The sequence below is a fragment of the Rhineura floridana genome, chromosome 14 (genome assembly GCF_030035675.1).
Source record: "Rhineura floridana isolate rRhiFlo1 chromosome 14, rRhiFlo1.hap2, whole genome shotgun sequence".
NCBI classification, from domain to species: Eukaryota; Metazoa; Chordata; class Lepidosauria; order Squamata; family Rhineuridae; genus Rhineura; species Rhineura floridana.
The window spans coordinates 9,584,503-9,607,395 of record NC_084493.1 but is presented as its reverse complement, the minus strand read 5'-3'; the positions used below and the strand labels follow the sequence as shown (position 1 = coordinate 9,607,395).

The window sequence follows — 22,893 nt, the reverse complement described above, 5'->3', positions numbered from 1 at the left end:
AGCCTGATCTAGCAGGCACTTCTTATGTTCTTACGTACTCCAGCCCCATAGGTTACAAATTCAACCTTTTAAAAAATCCAAGTAGCCTTTAGTACAACCTCAGATCTTTTTTTGCATCCAACACAAACCAACCTAATTAAGGCTCCAGTCCTTTACCCAATTGCCTTGGATTCAGCCCCATCGAACTCAATAGGACTTACTTCCGAGTAGCCATGTATTGGATTGTGCTGCAAACCTACATCACACTTTTCTCTATTCTAGGTGTAAGGAAACTTTGGCCTTTCAGATGCTGCTGAACTATAATTCCCGCCATCCATTGCCATTGGCCATGGTTGCTGGGGCTGACGGGAGTTGTAGTTCAGCAACATCTGGAAGGCCAAAGGTTCCCCTCACCTAAAGGAAGTGTTCTATTGTAGTTAATAGAATAGGATACGGTGTGGTGCCCTCAACAGTTTTTTCGGTTTACAAGTGTGCCAACAGGTCCCAAAAAGTTGGAGGTTTGGGGAAGGGCTATAGCTCTTCCACTGAGCTATGCTCCTTCCAGTTAACCCTTCTGCTTTACCATTGCTCTGTTTACTTTTGCCTCTGGCCTAGGCTTGTGAGAGAATTCTGACAAACACAGAAAAGGAAGTAGAAATTGCTAGAGTTAGCTGTTTGTGGTCAGGAATGGAAATCAGTCAAGCAAATATGATTGGTGTTTATTCACATTGTTGGGTTTTTTTTAAAGTCCACAAATATACAATTAATGACCTATTTTTTACATTATTTTGACATTTCTTTCACATTAAAATGAATGTGAGATATGTGACTTACATTAGAGATGAGTCACATAATGTAGTATTTGGCAGAAACTGAACTGCAGCGGAACAGAAACAGTGCTGATTGTGACAAATAACTGGTTGGAATGGAGACTGCTACCTTCTTACATCCCTAGGCAGGCCTTCCCACCACTGCCACGTGCTCCCTAGAAGGTTGTCCATGAATGTGGCCCCAAGGCTGAAAAGGGTTCCCCATTCCAGTCCTAAATGCTCAAAATGCTACAGTGCAGCAGACTACAATGATGACTCTTTGAATCTTGGGGACGCATACCTGGCCTATAGGCCTATTTAATTTATTTAGAATGCCATTAACTATCTAGACCCATTGAACCGACCAGAGATGCAGGTAATCCGGAGCCATAACCTCCTGTGATTTGAAAATGAGGGTGGTAAGAATGACTTCCAGTGAGGCTGCCACCATTTTTACTGGTCCTGATTCTGAGCCTTTAAGAGAAGTGCGACGGAAAGCAATTACGCAGGCTAAGCCCCTCCCACCATTTATTTCCATCAAATAGCCCATGGCAGGGATGGGAAACCTGTGGCCCTTTAGATGTTGTTGGACTCCACCTCCCCTCAGCCCCAGCCAGCATGACCAATGGTTAGAGATGATGGGAGTTGGGATCCAACAACATCCTAGAGGGCCACTGGTTCTCCATTGCTGGCCTATGGGCTGCATGTTACTAGGCCCTGCTTTGAAAATTGATTTAGCTGGAAATGTAGACTTCCCTTCACCACCCTAATGGGCGATGTATACATGTACAACTCAGTGATTAGAAGAGACCCATTACATTTGAGAGAGACTAGGTGCAATCTTATACTTACCTGGAAGTAAGCCCCACTTAACCCCATGGGACTTATGTCTGAAGAGACATGCAAAAGATTGAGCTCCCAATCTTGCATGAGATTCAGTACTGCCACCTTCACAGATGCAGCTGATCCAACTAGTTGACCACATCATCGCTTTGCATTAGTTTAGTAAAAGGTAAATTCATAGCCATTTCCCAGATTTTTCCATCAGTCCCGGCAGTGTCTGGCTACGAATGTGAAGAACCCACTGGGATTGCTCTTAAAATCCTTCATCTGTCTTCACCATATAGATTAATGATCCCCATCTGTACCTTTCTGCAACTCCTACAGCAGATATTGAGCTAAGCATTTCTTCTTGTTCCTGAGCCCATAAACGAACACACTTCCATTTAATTGATCCCATTGTTCTGGGGTTGCAATGATCTTCAGATGCAGATGGATTTGGCCCAGTCTCAAGTGCCATCTTAAACGTTTTGGCAGCTTTTAACATGGAAGGTGCAATGCTCTGAGCATTGCTAGAGATTTCAGGCACTACTCTTGGAGATGCTGTTTTGTCATGTTAAGTGCCTCTGACATTGGCCTTGTGCTGTTGAAGCACAAGGTGTAGGTATGTAGGTAGAGATGTGCTAGAATTCCATCCAATTTGGATTTGGTACTGAATTTTCCATTAATTCGTTTATTCACTATCATTGCAGATCGGATTTTTATGTAGCCAATTTCCACAGTTATTTTCAAAAGTGGATTTAAAAGAAAATCTGCCTTTAAAATAGCGATATTAAGAACAATACTTTTATAGATATTTCCTTTCATTTATAAATCTTTCCTTTCAAAATACTGATATTGCTATCAATTTTGGGAGGGGGAGGGAAAAACACTGGATTGGTAAAAGCAGCGACTAGCAGACAAAGAACAAACTGGAATCACTGCAGCCTGTTAGGTTGACGGGATGCTTTCAAAGAAGCAGTGGCCAATGGATGCCATCCCTAGTGGCAGGGCCATTTTACAAAGTGAATAACACCTGTGGCCTTGGCAACGTTGTTGGGCTATAACTCCCAGCATCGCTGTGAGCACTGACCATACTGGCTGGAGCTAACAGGAGCTGGAATCCACCAACATCTAGAGGACCACAAGCTGAAATAACACAACCACCCCTGAAATTACATAAGTTCCAGCCATAGTGGACATCGAGATGAAGAATGTAAGTTTCAGCGGAATCCAGCTTGTAGTGGAAAGGAAACAGTGCTGATTGCGACAAACTCAGGATGAGACAGATGTCGCTGCCTCCTAACTTTGCTGCTCATGGTAAGGCAGCTCGCTGGTTTTGAGAAACAAGAGACAAAGAAAGCACAACGTTGATTAATTTCACCTCACAATATTTAGTTGCTTTTATTATTTTTAGGGAGATTTCATAGTTTCCAGATGCTGGCAATACTGTGACAACTCCCAAAGGAATCCACCAGCTCTAGCACATTTCCCCTAACCATGCCCATCATAACCTCTCCCCTGCCCTTGTCCAAGTATGGACCTACGTATTTAGTGGGTCTCATCTCTTTTTTCAAAATCCTTCTGCTGGGGGTTTCCATCTTTTCATCAATTTTTGCATTAATTTTGTATTCTTACTCTTCAGTGGAGGTTTGTCCATTAGGGCAAGTGGGGCACTGCTCCACCAACCTCAGTCTGCCTTCAGCCAGCTCTCTCCTGCTTCCTACCTTTTTACTTACAACCAGTCTAGGGGATGACACTGGGTGTCAGCATCCTCCTCCTGAGTCCCAGTGTTGCCTCTGTAGAACTCAAAAAGGAAGAGGATGAGTTGGCTCCTCTTATCATTGGCTCTAGCTCTGTTAGCCATTTGCTCTGGCTGCAGCTATTGCTGGCCTCCCTGCCTAGCAGTCCTAATGAGCAACCAGCCTCCACTGGTAGGGCGGAACACAGGGAGACCAACAGTAGGTTGAGCCATAGTGAATGACAGGCAGAACCAATTAATTCTAGTTTTGTGCCCATCCTCCTCCCTGCTGAGTTCTATCGAACACTAAGGGCAACACTGAAGTCATTCATATCCACATCGTACATTTCAAGCACATGCCTTCCCCCAAAGAATCCTGGGAAATAAAGCTTATCCCACACAGAGCTACAATTCCCAGCAACCTTAACAAACTACAGTTCCCAGGATCCTCTGGATGGGGGACAGCCATGACTCTTCAAGATGGCATAACAGTGTTTTAATGTTTGGTTCAGATGCAGCCACAAACAACACAGAATGTGATGAATCTGGCATCATCTAACCTTCCCACAAATCACATGAATCAGGATGAATGTTCAATAAACAGGTCATCTCTAAGCGACCAATAAGTGTAAATTAGTCCTCCCTAAAGTGTGAGCAGCCACTAAAAAAAAAAAAGAGATCAAATTCCGCCGTCTTCCTATTAAGCATTGGAATTCTCTCTCACACACACCCTTTTCCCCAGCATAATCAAGACCATACGGCTGGCTTTAACATACAGTATGTAAAGAACCCCCATGTATACACCCAAGCAGCTGGACGTTCATTTTTTAACCAGCTGCTCGATACTGGAGAGTGCAAGTACTCCCTAGCGAAGCAATCCGTTTGAAACAACAGGAAAAGTTGCTAAGCTAGAGAGAGACATGGCTAACTACAAGGCTTTTCTCAGAAACGTGAGAATGATTGGATTTTAACATCTCACCTCTGGTTGTGTGGTTTCTTCCTGTCCTCCTGATCTGCTCAGTTCCAGAGTGGATTGTTTGTTTTACATGGGATGGATTTCCCCCCCTAAAGGCTCCAAAGAACACCAGTAACAGACTCACACACGCCATCTGTGCAAGATCAGACTGTGGCACTATGTGTGATTTGAAAGAACACTCTTTAACACCTTTCCTACTTTGCCCTAGACCAGGACCCAAGGCAGAACTTTTTTTCACTTCAGTCTGGCAGTGGGGGGGATGACTCAAAGCTGGGAGCGATTTGAGATGTTTCAATAGACCTATGGGGGGGGGCAGACTTACCATTAGAGATGAAGCCCCATTTTTTATTTTTAAGCTGTTGCTGACAAACAATTAAAGAAATTTAACTGTTTAAGAAGGGGGGGAGAAACCCCTCTGTCCTGACACGGATAATAAGCCTGTCTCCCCAAAAAACTTTTGAAAAAAATCCATGCCAAAAAAAGTCTCCCTAATGCCCCATCGAATGCTGCTGATCTCCTTCAGGGGACAAGCATACTTACATAGCCTACATTCATTTCACTGTAAAGGAAACATCAAAACAATGCTTTAAAAAATTAATTAATTGCATATCATCTGTGGACTCAGTAAAAGACACAACAATATGAACTAATTGTATTTGCTTGACTGATTTCCATTGCCGATAATAAACAAACATGCCAATTGTGATTTCCGTTTTTGTTGGTATCCTCCAGCATACCTAACACTAACAGAGGTAAAATCTACATGTGTTGCTCTGCGCATTTTTGCCTCTGGCCCCAAGCACCACTGGCATGTGGCCCCCGGAAGATTGGCCAGAATGGAATAAGGCTCTCACACTGAAAAAGTTCCCCACTGCTGGTCGACCTGGTTGGTCTTTGCCAGCTCTGACCACTAACACCCTTTTCCTAGAAAGCCTCTCTCATTTTCTTTTCGATGAGTGTAAATGGCAACGTATCCTCAAACAGCTTAGTTCCAGTGAGAATCGGGCTGTCAAACCTGTCCAAATAATCAGCCCACTGTCATTTATACAGCAGGCTCTGCCAAAATAAAGACTGTGGTCAGAAGCACCACGTGGCCCGCACGTTCTGCCAGCCAGGCTCATGCCTAACCCTTACGCAACCATTAGGTTGTTTTGCCAGCTTTGAATTACAAGACGCATCTTGTGTAAGAGCCCAGAGGCCTCCCACAGGGCTCATTTGTATGGCAAACGGTTATTGCAGCAAGAGAGTGTTCACGGGAGTCCAGTTTCAGAGGGCCTGTCCTTGGACACAACAGCTCGCAGGGAAGAAGAAGGAACAAGACGAGACCTAAAATGTCTGTAAGGAAGCTTAAAAACAAGCTTCTCTAGTTTGACCAACAATAACATCCTGGTTAAGAACTTAAAGAACTAAGAAGAGCCCGGCTGGATTAGGCCAGCAGCCCATCTCATCCAGCATCCTGTTCTCACAGTTACCAGCCAAATGCCTCTGGCAAGCCAACAAGCAGGACTTGAGCGCAAGAGCACATCCTGTGCTTGCCAGCAAGTTGTATTCAGAAGCATACTGGCTCCGACCATGGAGGCAGGAACTTGGAAGGAGGCAAATTCTGCACGGAGATGCACAAGTCACCAAGCTTGTGGATTATCTGGCGCATACTGCTTGTTGGAGATATATATAGGTCTTGCTTCATTTGGGGATGAGAGCCAGTGTGGCGTAGTGGTTAAGGTGTTGGACTATGACCTGGGAGACCAGGGTTTGAATCTCCGCACAGCCATGAAGCTCACTGTGTGACCTTAGGCCAGTCACTGCCTCTCAGCCTCCAAGGAAGGCAATGGTAAACCCCCTCTGAATACTGCTTACCATGAAGACCCTATTCGTAGGGTCGCCATAAGTCTGAATCGACTTGAAGGCAGTCCATTTCCATTTTGTTTTCATTTGGGGATTCATCTGATTTGAGGAGCATTTCAGGCAAACCCTGAAATTGGGCAAAATGGGTTGACGCTTAAGCGATTTGTGTCATTTCAGAGGTGAGGGCGTTCTCTTAGGCGACAAACTTGGCTGGAAAATATTTTCATACCTCTCCAGCCTATCAGACAAGGAATGGGTGTATTTCCTAGTGGCTCAACTCATCAGGGTACCTACGGGACCCAGTTTTCCTATTTTTAAAAATAGGAGTCAGCCATCTCTTCTTTGTCCCAGAATCCTAGTTATAACCTGAAATCTGCATAGAACAGCTTGCAGAGACTAATCCAACTGAGGTGGCAATCCTATGTTCATTTACCTGGAAGCAGAGATGGGGGAGGTCAGTTCAGCTCACATTTAAAGGCAAACATTTGTAATTTGCACTTCTCAAACCAATATGCAAATCGGAAAACTCAGGTGTCCTTCGAAATTTGCATTTCCCCAAATTTTGCAATGCTGTTCTCCAGCATTGGTACAAAAATGCATATACTAAGATAAAGTGTGCATTTAAAAAATAGTTGTGAAAACTACACACAAAAGTGCATTATATTAGAGAATACTGCTTACAAAACTGTATACATTAGGAGAAATTTACACCTCAATGTTGATAGACTTTCTGGAGGACTTTTTTTTAAACCGCAGACTGATATGGAAGTGTGGAGAGTTGCACTTGAAGATCAGAAAAATGAGAAACAAACTGAAATTGACAGACTCACCCATTCCTATCTGTGAATAATCCTCATGGGACTCAGAGGGAATTACTTCTGAGCAGACGTGTCTAGGATTGCATTGTAAATCTTCAATCTCCTCCTCGCTCCATCTTGAGACTTAATCTAGGCCAAAGATGGCACCTGTGGCCTTTCAAATATTACCTGGACTACCATTCCCATCATCCCATGCTGGCCACGCTGGCTGGGGCTAATGGCACTTAGTGTCTAACCACACCTGGAGGGCCACAAGTTCCCCAGCTCTGGCCTAGATGCAGACCTTATGGCTACACAACATCAAGCCAATTTTTTTATTCTTTTTGGAGTGTTTCCCTCCCACACTTCCCCCTATTCCCCGTTTAATGTAACAGCCACCCTGAAAAAGAGCTCTGCAGAACTCAGAAGCTTCCCCGATATTTTGTGCCATTGTGATTGGTCCTAATAAAAGTGTTGTCCAGCTGTGGATAAAGGACAAGACAGCTTCTGATCTACAGGGTAGACCACAGATCAACCTAGCAATTTACCTGGGTGTGTTTACACAAATGGTATACTAAAACCCTGTCATTTGGTGTTGCTTTTTCTTTGCTAGGTTGATTTTCAGCAACAGGCCACACAGTCAGCATAAATGGCTCTGTACATATGTCCTGTCATTTTGGCAATCCAGGAAGATGAATGGTTACCTTTCTTTTCTCTGGTAAAGGGTACACAGTCTTCTCTGTCTTTGTGCTCCAGGGCTTGTTTCTCCAAGTAAGACAACAGACGTTCTCTGTCGAAAGGTCCTGTGGCAGGTTTACTGGTCTGATCTTTCTGTCGGAAGCCTGCCGGCAGAAGCGCATTCTGCCAAAGTAGACATGAGAGACAGAAGTGATTATTCAGCAGGGCATAAACTATTTTATTTATTTAGAGTATTTTTAACCTTCTCTTCAGCTGGAAATGCACCTAGAGCAGCCTCCACACAATCAGTTAAAACAAAGTCCTTGCATGCAGGCTTACAATCTAAAAGACACAACACAAAAGGAAAAAGCGATGGAGAGGCGAGAGGGGGCAAAAGCAAGCTCAAGCACAAATTCTTAAATAGTAGTTGTTATAAGCTGAAGCCCTTATATCCCAGTTTGATTAGTGAGATCATCCAGAGAAGTGCAGTTAGTCCAGCTGGCCGCAACTGTAAGCCAGGCATTTAGTGTCGCTGGTCCCATGCTGTGGAACACTCTTCCAGCAGAGATTCAGCAGGCACCCTCACTTTTGACTTTCAGGAGTCTCTTGCAGACTTCTTTATGCCGACACCCTTTCAGCTCTTTAATTTTAATTAGCCAGTCGCCTTAATGATTATCTATACTTTTATTTTTAAATGGGGTTTTATATTTTAACATTGTACACCCCCCTGATATTTTATGTGGCAGTGTCCTCCCTCTCTCCCTGTCTGAGAAAGCATCTTAATATAGTCTTATGGCCCCTTCTTTATAGTAGAATTTGGTCATGGATCATGATCTAATAGGGATGCTATGCTGACCTGCTGTGAAAGTGCATAGCTTTCTCTTGCCTCTTATCAATGAGATGACGAATACTATTATTATTATTATTTATTTATTTATTTATTGAATTTATTAGTCGCCCATCTGGCTGGCTGTCCAGCCACTCTGGGCGACGTACAAAATAGGCATACAATACCTAGACATTAAAAATCTAAAAACAATGAAAATAAAATCTAGCCAACCCCAAAAGCCTGCCTGAACAGCCAGGTCTTCAAGGCCTGGCGGAAACTCATCATGGAAGGGGCATGGCGGAGATCATTTGGGAGGGAGTTCCAGAGGGTGGGAGCCACAACTGAAAAAGCCCTCTCTCTAGTCCTCACCAGTTTGGCTGTTTTGACTGATGGGATGGAGAGAAGGTCTTTTGAGGCTGATCTTGTTGGGTGGCATAGCTGATGATGTTGGAGGCGCGCCTTTAGATAGACTGGGCCAAAACCGTATAGGGATTTAAAGGTCAAAACCAACACCTTGAATTGGGCCCGGTAAGCAACTGGTAACCAGTGCAACTCTTTTAGCACTGGAGTGATATGATCTCGCCGGCGGCTGCCTTTAATCAGGCGCGCTACCGCGTTCTGTACCAGTTGCAGCTTCCGGACCATTTTCAAGGGTAGCCCCACGTAGAACGCATTACAGTAGTCTAGGTGAGAGGAGACCAGGGCATGTACCACCAATGGGAGCAGATGATTGGGAAGGTAGGGGCGTAGCCTCCGTATCAGATGGAGTTGATACAGCGCTGCCTGGCTCACAGCCGAGACCTGAGCTTCCATGGACAGTTGGGAGTCAAGAATGACCCCGAGGCTGCGGACCTGGTCTCTCAGGGGCAATTGTACCCCATTGAGCACCAGGTCCAAATCCCCTAACCTTCCCTTGTCTCCCATGAACAGTACCTCGGTTTTGTCAGGGTTCAGTTTCAGTTTATTCCTTCCCATCCAGGCACTCACCGACTCCAGGCACTTGGAGAGGGTTTCTACAGCCAACCTCGGTGAAGATTTAAATGAGAGATAGAGCTGCGTGTCATCCGCATATTGGTGACACTGCAGCCCAAATCTCCTGATGATAGTCCCCAGCAGCTTTATATAGATGTTAAATAGCATCGGGGAGAGGATAGAGCCCTGTGGCACCCCACAGGTGAGAGGCCAAGGGTCCGAAACCTCATCCCCCAATGCTACTCTTTGGTGCCTATCAGAGAGGAAGGAATGGAACCACTGCAATACAGTGCCCCCTGTGCCCAACCCCTCCAGGTGATCCAGAAGGATACCGCGATCAATGGTATCAAAAGCCGCTGAGAGGTCTAGGAGAACGAGGAAGGTGCACTCTTCCCTATCCAACGCCCTCCTTATATCATCCACCAAGGCGACCAAGGCTGTTTCAGTCCTATGTCCAGGCCTGAAACCCGACTGAAATGGATCCAGATAATCCGCTTCCTCTACGCTGCCTACTCAACAGATTAACTCCATCTTCTGAGAGAGACTCTAAGCATGGAATATTGTGTGCTGGCAAAGACAGAGAGTGATCCATTTTAAATTCACTTGTTCAAAAATTTTCTTGGACATTTGTTTTTCTTAATAATGTTATCTGTTATTTAGTTCAATTTTTGTAAATTGTATTGCTTTTATCGATGTGTTTTTATACTTGTGTTTATTTTTCTTTGTAAGCCGCCTTGAGGGCCTTTGGCCAAAAGGCGGGGTATAAATAAATGTAGTAATAATAATAATAATCATCATCATCTTCTATGCCAAGTGGATGGACTTCAGTATTATCCCTTATACAAGATCCCACATGGACCCTACACATGGCATTTGAGAGGTAATTTGGGAACGTCACCTGCACCTCCTAATCCATTCAACAATCTTGCACAATATCTTCCAATGCAGGCAGTATAGAAATAATTTTATAAATTGTAGAGCCAGTGTGGTGTAGTAGTAAAAAGTGTTGGACCACAACCTGGCAGACCAGGGTTCGAATCCCCACACAGTGGGTTACAACAATATAAAAATACAATATTAAAATCAGTTAAAACAATTTAAACAATTTAAAATAAATAGGTCATTTCTCATTGTATTGTATTTGTTGTGCTGGATGCACACGCCAATTAGAGACAATTGTAATTAAGCAGTATATAAAGAATAAATACATTTACAAACAGAAGAACTGTGTGTATCCTAATATATATATATATATATATATATATATATATCAAGAGTCAAAAGCCAGGATGAATAGGAGTGTCTTCAGCATCTGATGAAAACTACATAAGGAGGAAACCAGATTCACCCCTGTGGGGCGGGAATTCCATGCCTTAGGGGCTTCCACAGAGAACACCCTCTCCCTCCAAACGACTGCGGGCAGTAGAAATATTAAAAGGGTCCCTTCTGCTGATCTCAACACCCAAGAGGGTCTGTAGGGAAGGAGGCGTCTTTCAGTTATTTGGGGCCCCTGAGTCATCTAGGTGTTTTAAACATTAATGTCACATTTAGTACACACCTCTGGGTCTAGGTCATCAAGAACATTCTCCAGCTGCTTTAATTCATCCTCAGAGAGTTTGCTGAGAATTTCATCTTCATTGATATTCTTGTATTTCTCCAACTCTTTCCGGAATGGCACTGACATGGCTCTTCCTAAAACTGGGCCCTTTGAAGTTTACCTGTCAACCATTCAAGTGTCAGTCTTCCAAATCCCTGCAAAGAGAAGAGTTCTCTGTTATTGGTTTGCTCCAGCTGCAGAAATAGAATTGCAGAAAGTTGCAAAAAGAAAAGCAGTTGGCATTGGGATATATATATATATGCCAATATATATATGTCTCCCAGGATATGATCTGAAGGCACGTGAAGTCACCACATTGCAAAAGCTAAGCAAATCTGAGTCAGGTCAGTACTTGGGATGAGTGACCACTTGAGAAACACATCACATGGAAACCGCGTTGGGTTCCATGACAGAAAAAAAGATGGGACAATGAATGCATGAAGGAATACAGAGATATTGTTAACATTTGTAAATCCTTGCAAGTGTTCAAAGCACTTCACACGTGCCACAGGCAGCAGATACTCGGGAGGCAGACAAAGGTGGTGAAGTGCTGGAAAACAGGGCTGTACGAGCCATGTGGCCTGCAAGCCCTAACCTAGTCTCCTGCCCTCCTGTGTCTTTAACCGAAGTTTGGTCTGTAGAAATCAGAGGCAAACTTTCCATGGCACGAAGCTCTCTTAGATGGCTTAAAGGGCACACTAGTCAGGAAGCTACACACAGACTTTATTGGTCCCTCCGGACTACTTGTTTACTGAGCATCTATCCTGATTTGCTTGTATAAAGCTTACACAGATTCAACCATGTCCAGTCTTTTGTTGAGCATCCCTTCTGATTTGTTTGCAGGGAAGCGATAAGAGAATGAGCATTCATCCTGATTTCCTTGGGGGTGTCTATATGTCTCCCTGTTAATCATTCATTCATTCCACACTTTTCAGTGCATTTCCCTATCACTTTCCTAACCACAAAAGTGTGTGCGTGCGCGTGTGTTCTAAGATTTGTTGTGCTAGAGGGACAAAGTGCTTTAATCCACTTTCATTGTGCAAGCCTCTATTTCTGGAATGTGCTCAAATTCGTCCTGCAAAATAGTGACAATCTGGAGGCACCCAAACTCTCTCTTAAACAAAAACAGAACAGACACTGGAAACTCCTGACTCCACCCACATATAATTCCCGCCCACTGACTCCAGAGCCACCTAGTTACCAAAATATGTAATGACACCTATCCGCACAGAAGCTAATTGCTGCAGATCAGACTTTTGTTAAAAGACAGCTCCAGGGGCTTGTGCAAAAATGTGCAACCCTACTCCCCACCCTAAACAGCAAGGCTACCATATCAATTCAGCCTAAACATTGTGTTATTATCGCTGACTAAGGACTTGCTGCTCTGTCCTGCCAAACTAAAAAATGCAGAAAGGGGCGAACGTTGAATTGTTTGTCATAACAATTACACAAAACTGCTAGTGCAATCCTAAGGATGCGTATAGAGAAAGGTCCTATTGAATTCAGTTGGACTTGCTTCCTAATAAATGAGTTCAGAATGGCAGACAGTATTTTGGAAAGGGAGTCCTTCCCATGAAGGAAATAGGCAGGCTATGATGGTCCTCTGAATTTGATAACTTACTAAAAAAAATGCATGTGTTTTTCTTCAATTAATCTGATTATTCATATCATTCAGTCTCAGAATCAATTAATATGAGTGTCTAATTGTTGGGGTTTCACACAGATTAAGGTCATGACTCTATCACCCCAAACAAGCTTGGATTGGGGTATATGAACGACCTGTTCTATGAAGGTAGTATAAACTTGGGCTAAAGTGGGTTAATGTGTCCATAGAAATGCGTATAATTATGAGTATAACATACACAAATGCATTATTGCAGAGAAAATTGTATTGCAAAGAAGTGAATATTTGACCAAAATTGCATACAAAAATGTGTATATTGGGAGAAATTTGCATTAAAAAGCTGATGAATTTTCATGTCTTTAAAAAAAACATTCAAACTGATGTAGAAATGTAGAGAACTGAACTTAAAATTGGAAAAAGGTGAAACCAAAATGGACAGATTCGCCCATCCCTGCCTAAGACCCATCTGGTGCTCGAGACAGAACTGCTGCCGATTACCACTAAATGAGTCCTCCAAGGGGAGCCACAAGGTGAAAAAGGGCCCACCAGAGAGCATTTGCCAAGGGCTCTCTCCATCTTGGACTCAGCCCTGATCATGTTGTCACATTGACTATGTGATGCAGAGGGGCTTTTGGTGAAAAATTTGGGGAGGACTCCCCTTTTCCTACTAAAACACCATTTACCCATGAAAATTCAGTTCCGTCCCAATTCAAAAGGTATCAGTCGGACTGATTCTGGTCTTTCTCTAATGTATCTAATCAATCAAAGCTTTTATGTTTGTTCGACAAAGATGCCCATGTAACTATGCAGCTATTTATGCACATCAGGCTCACATTTTGATCCTGAGAAAAAGGAAAGTGTTTAGCATTGGGGGAAGAAAAGTGGGAGATGGGAGGGGCATCCTTTCACTTTGATGTGTGGGAGACCTCCAACGTGAACTGTACAACAAGAGCATTTGATGGGCTTGATCTTACAGTGGGAACAGCTCCTGTGGCACTAATCTAACCAAGTGAAACGAAGGGTGATTGTGTAACAGCAGTGTTTCCTGTGTGGGATGATTCCCTTGGAAGACAAGTACCTTTTCCTCCTGAGACATCGTGCTACAAGTCCTACTCCTTGCTTCATCTGGCCTGTTTCCAACTGGCCTTGAATGACTCCAGCTACGAAGGCTGTTTCTGCTGCTGCTGAGGATCCCTAGAGACCCATCAGGGTGGGGAATTGTTGAGGGGTAGTGTCATGGTCCCGTCAGAGGACTCATCAGATGAGGATGACTCGGGAGTAACAGCAGCAGACCCAGAAGGAGAAATGGAGGAAACTCCTGAGAACCCAGCTCCTTCTCCCCCTCAGCTGCAGAGCACCCCAGACACAGCTGAAGCCCTTCAGCCAGACGCACACAGTGAACAGGATACTCCCCCCTCACCTGCAGAACGTAGACAACAGAAGGTCAGGCAGAAGAGGGGCAGGCCTGTCCACTTAAGGCCAAAACACTGATGGCTCACACCTGCTGACAAACCTGCTCCTTAAAAGTCAAACCTTGGTTTCAGCTTGTTGCTGACTACAACATCAGGTGTGACCACTGTGTGTCTTCCTATCCCCTGAACCTTGACTTGGACTGATCTCTCAGCAAACTAGACCCGGACCTTCACTGATGTCTCTTCTGGATTTCTGGCTTGGCACGTAAGCTTTGAATGGCCTCTGCCCTTATCTTGCTTCCTCCTTGCTAGCCTGGCAGATTTATAGCCAAGCTGCCGGCTGAAAACTTACGGCCTGGCAATTACCAAGGAATCTCCAGCCCTGCCTGCACCCCCACTGACACTGCTGTCTCAGTGAAGAGCTGACAGGTTGCTGCTGGGGTCAAGATTTTGTTTTGGAGAGGCATTTTTTTTTGGCAGTTATCTGGATTACGCTCGTGTATTTTTATTGTTATTCATGGGGGATAAGGCTATCAATGCCCAGTAGCCATGATGTCTGTGTTCTACCTCCACTGTCAACAGCATTACACCTCTGAATACCAGTTGGTGGAAATCGCAGGGAGGGAGAGTGCTCTTGCACTCAGGTCCTGCTTGTGGGCTTCACACAGGCATCTGGCTGGCCATTGTGAGAGCAGAATGCTGGACTAGATGGGCCATTAGCCAGGTCCAGCAGGCTCTTCTTTTTTTCTTAACTACGTATTATGAATTATCAGTGGATTGTTTCATTTTGTTGTATATTTATTTAACATGATAAGTTTTCATTAGCTTATTGGTTACAACTATTTATGGCTTGCCACCAGAAGCAGCTTGACAAGTAGGGCAGGGCTGCTATGCTAGATTCCCAGCAGGTGGGTCGCTATTGCTTACAAGGAGGAAGAGAGGCGAGGTAGCAGAGAGGGGTTGGTGCATTGCAAATGCACTGGCAGGCACACCAGATTAGCTCCACCTGTGCATTTGGGGAAGGGTCGTAGCTCAGAGGTAGAGCACCTGCCTTATGTGCAGAAGGTCCCAGGTTCAATCTCTAACACCTCCAGGTAAGGCTGGGAAAGATTCCCCGTCTGAAACCCCAGAGAACCGCTGCCAGTCAGTGTGGACGACATTGAGCTAGATGGACCAATGGTCTGACTCGATATAAGGCATCTTCCTACGTTCCTATTTGCACCTTACTGACCTCCCCCCAACCTTTCCCTCTCCCTTCTGGTAAGCAACAGCGCCCCACCTGCTAGGAAGCTAGAGTAGTGGCTCAGCCCCACTCAGCAAGTCACTTCTGTTTGTAGCTATGAGGGTTTTTTTAATTAATTTTTTTATTTGCAAATTGACCAATGAAAGGAAAGGGGAGAAAACAAAGAAAAAATAATGAAATGAAATTATTAAAGGTGCAAAAATAAAAAAATAAAGAAAGAATATATGAATACTACTAATAATACCTCTGAATACCTCTTACCACGAAAACCCTCTGAATATATCCAAACAAGATTCATAGGGTCGCCATAAGTCGTAATCGACTTGAAGGCATATAACAACAACAAACCACTAATAACAACAATAAACCACCATCAGTTTACATTATGGATACAAAACCCATCAGTACATGCATCTTGAGTTAAGTGTGTAAGGTAATAGAACCAGTGGCGTCACTAGGGTTGGTGTCACCTGGTGCGGCCCGCAGCGCCTTCTCTCTGACTCCAAGTGAGTGTGTGGCTGCGTGCGCGCGGCCAAAGAACAAGGCCCGGGAGCACACCACCACCTCATTGCCTGCCACCGCTTCCACCTCCTAACAGGAAGACAGCCGGCGCGCCACGTGAAGGCTCTCGTCGGTGCCTAGGCGGTGCCGGGGGCGCTCTTGGTGTCACCCCCGTCTGGTGGTGTCACCTGGTGCGGCCTGCACCTGCCGCACCCTCCTAGTGACGCCCCTGAATAGAACCCTTCCAGCTTCCACACGAAATTGACGTCTATATAAAATATGTTCAAATGTAGCCAGGGCAGTGAGGTCCTCAGTTCCCTGCATAATAGACGAGGGGCATTTATACTTCCAGGCTCAAAGTATAAGTCTCTTAGGCGGCAATCCTAACCCCAGGTATTTGGGACTAGGCTCTGCTGAATTCAGTGAGTAGATATGTTTAGGACTGCAGCCATAGCTACCATAAGGGCTCGCAAAATCCACTTTCGTTGTCCCCCCGTTAACCCCCATACTACAGAAATAGAATTCAAGTGTGTGAACATCTGCAAATATCAAGGATTTCAACTTTCAGACCAGAAAGAATATATCACTGGAACGAGCTTGTAGGTGTTAGTGACTTATGTAAACTTTTTTGAAATTGTGCGCCGCCATGAGAGTGACTTGCCGCAAAAAGGCAGCATGCAAATAAGTAATTATAATGATTATTCCCAGGAATGGGACACTGATACCAGGAAGCTAGCCATTCAGACCACACATCACCTGCCCTGATCCCCAAATTACAGGGAAAGCAATGTGAGCAATCAGATGTTCCACAAGCCATTTCACCAGAACCTGCTGCTTCTGCTGTAGAAGCTGCAAAGGGTTTGATCATTATCTGAGGGAGAAAGGAGGGGGGGAGGCTTCTCTTGTGCCTTTAAAAGCCCAGCATTCCAGCTAAAGTGCTTTCTCCTCCCTTTGATCCTGCCCTTCGGTAGAGCACTTCAAAGAGGCCAGGGCAGCATCTTCACTTGCTGGCTTCCTATTGCTTCTCTGCTTGCATTGCTTGCCTTCCTTCCGTGGTAGCTCAAGCCTACTGGGACTGGAAGGACGGAAGGCAGGGAGCCTAAACAGTAGGTGGAGCCAGAGCCAATAGCGGGCAGAGCCAACTCATTCTGTCCCCAGTCTCATCCTGCTGAGTTCTACAAGGGGCAACACTGAGACTGCCCCTGGCAGTGCCTTCCCCAGGACTGGTTGTAAGAAAGAAAGCAGGTGGGGGCTGGCTGAAGACAGGCTGAGGTTGGCGGGGCAGTGCCCCATTCACCCTAATGGACCAGCCTCTGCTGTCTTTCCTCTTGTCAGGTTGCTGGATTCTCTTCTGTCTCATTCACTGCTCCCTGCACTTGGGGAATCTCTTTCTCTTGCTTGGTGCCACCCCTATTTTTTCCACCTTTCAAAGACTTCTTTAAATGTCACTTTTTTTCCTCCCCAGCCATTTTTCTGCTTTGTTTTTACAACCCAGGATCAAAGCCCCATTCAGCCATGAAACTCCCTCAGCAACCTTAGGCCAGTCATTCTCAGACTAACCTACCTCACAGGGTTGTTGTGAGGATAAAAGTGTATGTGTCTGATAGGGGAAGGGCCATAGCTCAGTGATAAAGTGTCCCAGGTTCAATCCTTGGCATTGGAGAGCCAGGGTGGTGTAGTGGTTAGAGCAGCCTTTCCCAACCAGTGTGCCTCCAGATGTTGTTGGACCACAATTCCCATCTTTCCTGACCATTGGCAATGCTGGCTGAGGCTGATGGGAGTTGTGGTCCAACAACATCTGGAGGCACACTGGTTGGGAAAGGCTGGGTTAGAGTGTTGGACTAGGACCTGGGAGACCAGGGTTCAAATCCCCATTCAGCCATGAAGCGCACTGGGTGACCTTGGGCCAGTCACTGCCTCTCAGCCTAACCTACCTCACAGGGTTGTTGTGGGGATTAAATTAGGAAAGGGAGAACCATCTACGCCACTTTGAGCTCTTTGGAGGAAAAGTGGGATATAAATGCAGTAATAAATAGATAAATAAATAAATATCCAGTTAGAGTTGGGAGAGACCCCTGCCTGAAACTCTGGAGAGCTGCTGCCAGTCAGAGTAGAGAATACTGAGCTAGATGGACCAATGGTCTGACTCAGTATAAGGCAGCTTCCTATGTCCCTATAATATTTTTGACGGAAAAGCAGGGCAATTAAAAATGTAAAAAGAAAAAATGTTGCTGCCAAAGATCTAAATTCTCACACAAGGACATTATCTGCACATGGAACCTGGAGACACACTGACACATTTTCAAGCGATGTGATGCCTCCCCCAGATTTTCCTTAGACTAACTGTTCCTGTTCGGGGGGGGGGGGACTTTGTTTCCAAAAAACAATTAAACCCATGGTTATCTAAGGTCACAATTTTCCAGTCATGTCTTTGGAACCCTGCAGAGGAAGTTTCCCATGATGCTGTCTGAGATTTTTTATTCCCCACCCCACCCTCCTATACAGAGATGATACATTCCATGGAAACGCAGATTGGCTCCATTGAAATGGACAAGCCTTTTAAAGAACACAGCTACTAGCAGCAATCACTCACATACTTTGCCAATTCTTCAAGACTGGAAAGCACAGACCACTTCCTTGGCCTTTCTTCACTCCAATAGGATAAGAGAAGATTGGCCAGATCCAGACTTAACAGTGCAATCCAAACCACCTTTCCACCGGGCTAGGTATACGTGGATTGGATGGATGTATCCCTCTGCCCAGCCCTGCTGGCCACCTCCTGCAGAGTGACACCAGCCTCACTGGTGGCACAGAGCTCTCTTTTCTGTCTGCTGAAACAGGGCTTTACAGGGGCAGGGCTGAATCTCGAGCCAGCCCTGCTGTTGTCACTTGATGGCATCAGGCCTAATCCAGTCCAAATTGCTATGCCAGCTCCAGAGTTGCTATGCCAGCTCCCTGTCCCTCCCCACACCTTGCAATCCAGCTGCCATGTGCGGCCCTGGATGTGGTGGTGACCCCGCCACTCCATTAAGCCCTATGTTAATAATACTCTGCGCTTGCTTGGGTGTGTGCCTAATGTGACACTAAAGGGCTTTGTGAGCACGTGAAACTAACTAGGGTCGCCTCCAGACTCTCAATATTTTGTGAGAACGATTCAAGCACCTACGAAAATTTAGGTTTGTGCAATCAAAATGCTCAGGTGCAACCAATCCACTTTAAAAACAAAGAAACAGACTTTTTGCAGTCAGGAAAGTGAAAAGGGAATGAAGATGTATTATCCCAGTTCAAGGACATGGTGCACCCAGGTAAAATCACGGAAGGAGGGTGGACTCAGGAGGGTCAGTGAGGGATGTGATCTGAGGCAGCATGGCCTGGGCATAGCCCCAAGGGCCAAATAAAGCAGCTTGGGGGGCCATATTGAACCCGCACACACACCAGGGCTGAGATTCCCCAGCACGGCTCAACAGAGCCAAGAGTAGCATGCTCAGGATCAAACTGATTGCCACATTTGAAGTCCAAGGGTGGGGGCAATAGAGAGAAAGGAAACGCACCTCTTGATATGGTGACCGGTAGTTGTACACAGGACCACATGAAGCTGCCTTGTACCGAGCTGGGCCATTGGTCCATTTAGCTCAGTATTGTCTACACTGACCAGCAGCAGCTCTCCAAGATTTTAGGCAGGAATCCCTCTCAATCCTACCTGGAGATGCCAGAGATTGAATTTGGTGCCTGCTGAATGCAAGATGCTCTTTTACTGGGCTACAGCCCTTCCCCTTAAAAGATGTAAAAGTGTTTACTTTGTCCTGAACTGATGGTGTGACATGGTTTATTGTGTGTGTGTGTGTTTTTTAAATGAAGCTATGCTTATTATTTTGGCATACGCTTCTTTTGGCATATGCATCTGGCAGGATGAACTTTGCTTATTACACAACCACAGCTGGATTAAACAAGGGTCATCTATTGGGGATGCGCTGGAGGAGACAATTCAGGAGAAAAGCTAGTTTACCTCACAACTGGGTCCCTTTTCATCTTTTTTTTTTTTTTTTAAAAAGAACAACTATTTTAAGTACATTATCTTTTTTTTTTAATGCATATTAAAAGAAGGAACAGTCAGGGAGGAAAGATCACCCTGCAGTTGTTTTTGTAGGAAAATGAAGCCTTTTAATTATGCATTAATTGTAACGAGGTGCAAGGAAATACAAATCCATACACACAGTCATAAGTACTGTGAAATATTTGCAGAAGCAATCTCTATATTTTATCGGGCACTGTGTAAGGATATATTTTATGTATTTGTTTATTCATTTATTTACTGATGCACCCTTCTTTTTTTCAATATATCTGATACCGATATATTTATCTGCAAATAAACTGTCAAATTTTTTAAAGAAGAAACTGAAGAGGGTTACACAAAAATCAATACTTTAAATTGTTCCAAATCTTTTTTTTAAAATGCCCCACCTATGCAGAACTAAATGCCACAACCACCCCCTTTTCTTCTCATCCGCTACATGGACCAGGAAGGTGGGGAGGCGATTCCAAAAGCATTTATCTGTCTTAGGCTGCAGTCCTAAGCATGCTTACTAGGGAGTATGCACCACTGCGCTCAATGGGACTTACTTCTGAGTAAACTCATATTGGCTTGCACTGCTTGCCTCTTGCAGCAGCCAAGGAAGCACCATTACATGCAGAAGGCCCCAGGTTCAGTCCACAGCATCTATAGGTAGGGCTGGGGATTTTTCACAGTCTGAAACCCTGGAGAGCTGCTGCCAGTCGTGAAGCCAATATTGAGCTGGATGGAACAGTGCTCTAAGTCAATATGAAGCACCTCCCTACAACCTACCAGAAGAATCCTATGTTGTTGTTGTTATGTGCCTTCAAGTCGATTACGACTTATGGCGACCCTATGAATCAGTGACCTCCAATAGCATCTGTTATAAACCACCCTGTCCAGATCTTGTAAGTTCAGGTCTGCGGCTTCCTTTATGGAGTCAACCCATCTCTTGTTTGGCCTTCCTCTTTTTCTACTGTTTTTCCCAGCATGATGGTCTTTTCTAGTGAATCATGTCTTTTCATGATGTGTCCAAAGTATGATAACCTCAGTTTCATTTTAGCTTCTAGTGATAGTTCTGGTTTAATTTGTTCTAACACCCAATTATTTGTCTTTTTCGCAGTCCATAGTATATGCAAAGCTCTCCTCCAACACCACATTTCAAATGAGTTGATTTTTCTCTTATGCGCTTTTTTCACTGTCCAGCTTTCACATCCCTACATAGAGATCGGGAATACCAGTCTGAATGATCCTGACTTTAGTGTTCAGTGATACATCTTTGCATCTGAGAACCTTTACTATTTCTCTCATAGCTGCCCTCCCCAGTACTAGCCTTCTTCTAATTTCTTGACTATTGTCTCCCTTTTGGTTAATGACTGTGCCGAGGTATTGATAACCCTTAACAAGTTCAATGTCCTCATTGTCAACTTTAAAGCACCTTTAAAAGACCACTAAAGGAGAGGAGGGCTGCCTGCTATCTAGCTCCTGGTGTTCCAGCTGAGGCAGCCTCTCACTCTCCCAACTACTCAAGAACCATCTTGCCATGAGAGAAGAGATCTAGTTTTCTTTTTTAAAAAAGGTTTTTCCTGTCGTAACTTGTCTTCACTATTTTTAATATCATTTTAAAACAGATGTGTATGGTTTCCACATTCCTATGTAAGCCTCTTAATGAGGATCACCTGCAAAGAGTTTAAATACCTTAAATACACATACACACACAGCACATTTCATAGAATCAAGGAGGAGGATGTCTTAGAGGATGTCTAGTCCAGCCCCACCCCTACCAAGGGTAGGAAATCCAGAGATCGAGTACCCCTCCAATAGACTGCTTCACAATGTCCATTTCTTGTAGCAGAAGTACTTTTTAAAACATGAGATTGCAATACCCATCCTATTACTATCCTCAAAAATAAAACAAAACAAGGAACCAGCACTGCAACATCAAGGTGAAACCAGTCGAGGGTAAGGGCAGCATTGAGGAGAATCATCATCATCACCAACAGTGTGTGCAGTGCACCACCTCCCTTTTGCAATTTTCCAGGCAAGTCCCATTCTGGAAAGCTCTATCACTATTATTATTAATCGTTAGTATTTCTGGGTGCACCAGCTCCCTTTGCAATTTTCCAGGCAAGTCCATTTTGCAAAGATTTAGTAGCAGTGGTAGGCGCACCACCTCCCTTTTCCAATTTTCCGGGTAGTCCATTTTGCAAAGATCCATTATCATAATCATCATCAACATCATCAAGTAGCATGTGCCCCACTGCCATTTGCCAGTTTTACGGGCGAGTCTCCTCTTGCAAAGATCCGGGAAGGCCCCACGAAGAGCAACGCTCACTACGCCCACCCTCCCCAGACGCCCGCCTGGCAACGACAGAGGCTGAGGCGAGGCTCCACGGAGCATCCCAGCTGGAAGGAGCAGCCGCCACAGCAGCAAGAGCGGCCGCTGCGATATAACGAGGCTCCGGGCGGCCGCGGCTCCTCTCACGAGCACACGACGGCTCGGAGCCCGGGGGCGAGGACCGGAGACCGCTCTTGTCTAAGCAGATCCAGCCGGGGGGGGGGGAGAGGATGCACCCGCCACGCCCGATCTCCTGGCTCTCTCCCTGCAGACGGCTGGCGGAGAGATGCTCCGTCTCGGCTCCATCCTTCAGCGCAGCGGGAGCGCAGCGAGGGGACCGGCAGCCAGCCTGCATCCTGAAGGGGGGCGGGGGGAGGCGGATCGCAGGCTTACCTAGCAGCGCCGCTGTCTTGTCTCCGCTGCTTCTGGGCGTTTGCACGAATTAGCCGCTCAGTCCGCCTGCCTGTCTGCCTGCTTGCTTTTCTCCGCACGATCCAGCCCACTATCTCTCCCCCCCCCAAAACCCCCCAGAGGCTGTCAACAGGCAGGGCAGTCTCGCTCGCGGCCAGCCAGGCGGTTGCGCAGCTTCAATCCCAGTGCTGAGCACTCTGGGACTCGTAGTTCCCGGCTGCTGCAACAGAGGCGCGCCGGACTCTGCAGCAGATTCCCATCTGGCCAAGGT

General features: G+C 45.3%; 1 protein-coding gene across 1 annotated transcript in view; it reads right to left on the bottom strand.

Moving 5' to 3' along the window:
* Positions 1-22,893, bottom strand: part of LOC133369744 (tropomodulin-2-like) — a 49,163-nt gene extending 26,270 nt beyond the window's left edge. The window contains exons 1-3 of the mRNA XM_061595251.1: positions 22,605-22,893; positions 11,004-11,197; positions 7,671-7,827 (exon numbers count right to left, since the gene is read on the bottom strand). Coding sequence (XP_061451235.1) covers positions 7,671-7,827; positions 11,004-11,129 — 283 coding nt within the window. The 5' untranslated portion in view covers positions 11,130-11,197; positions 22,605-22,893. The remainder of the gene's footprint in view (positions 1-7,670; positions 7,828-11,003; positions 11,198-22,604) is intronic.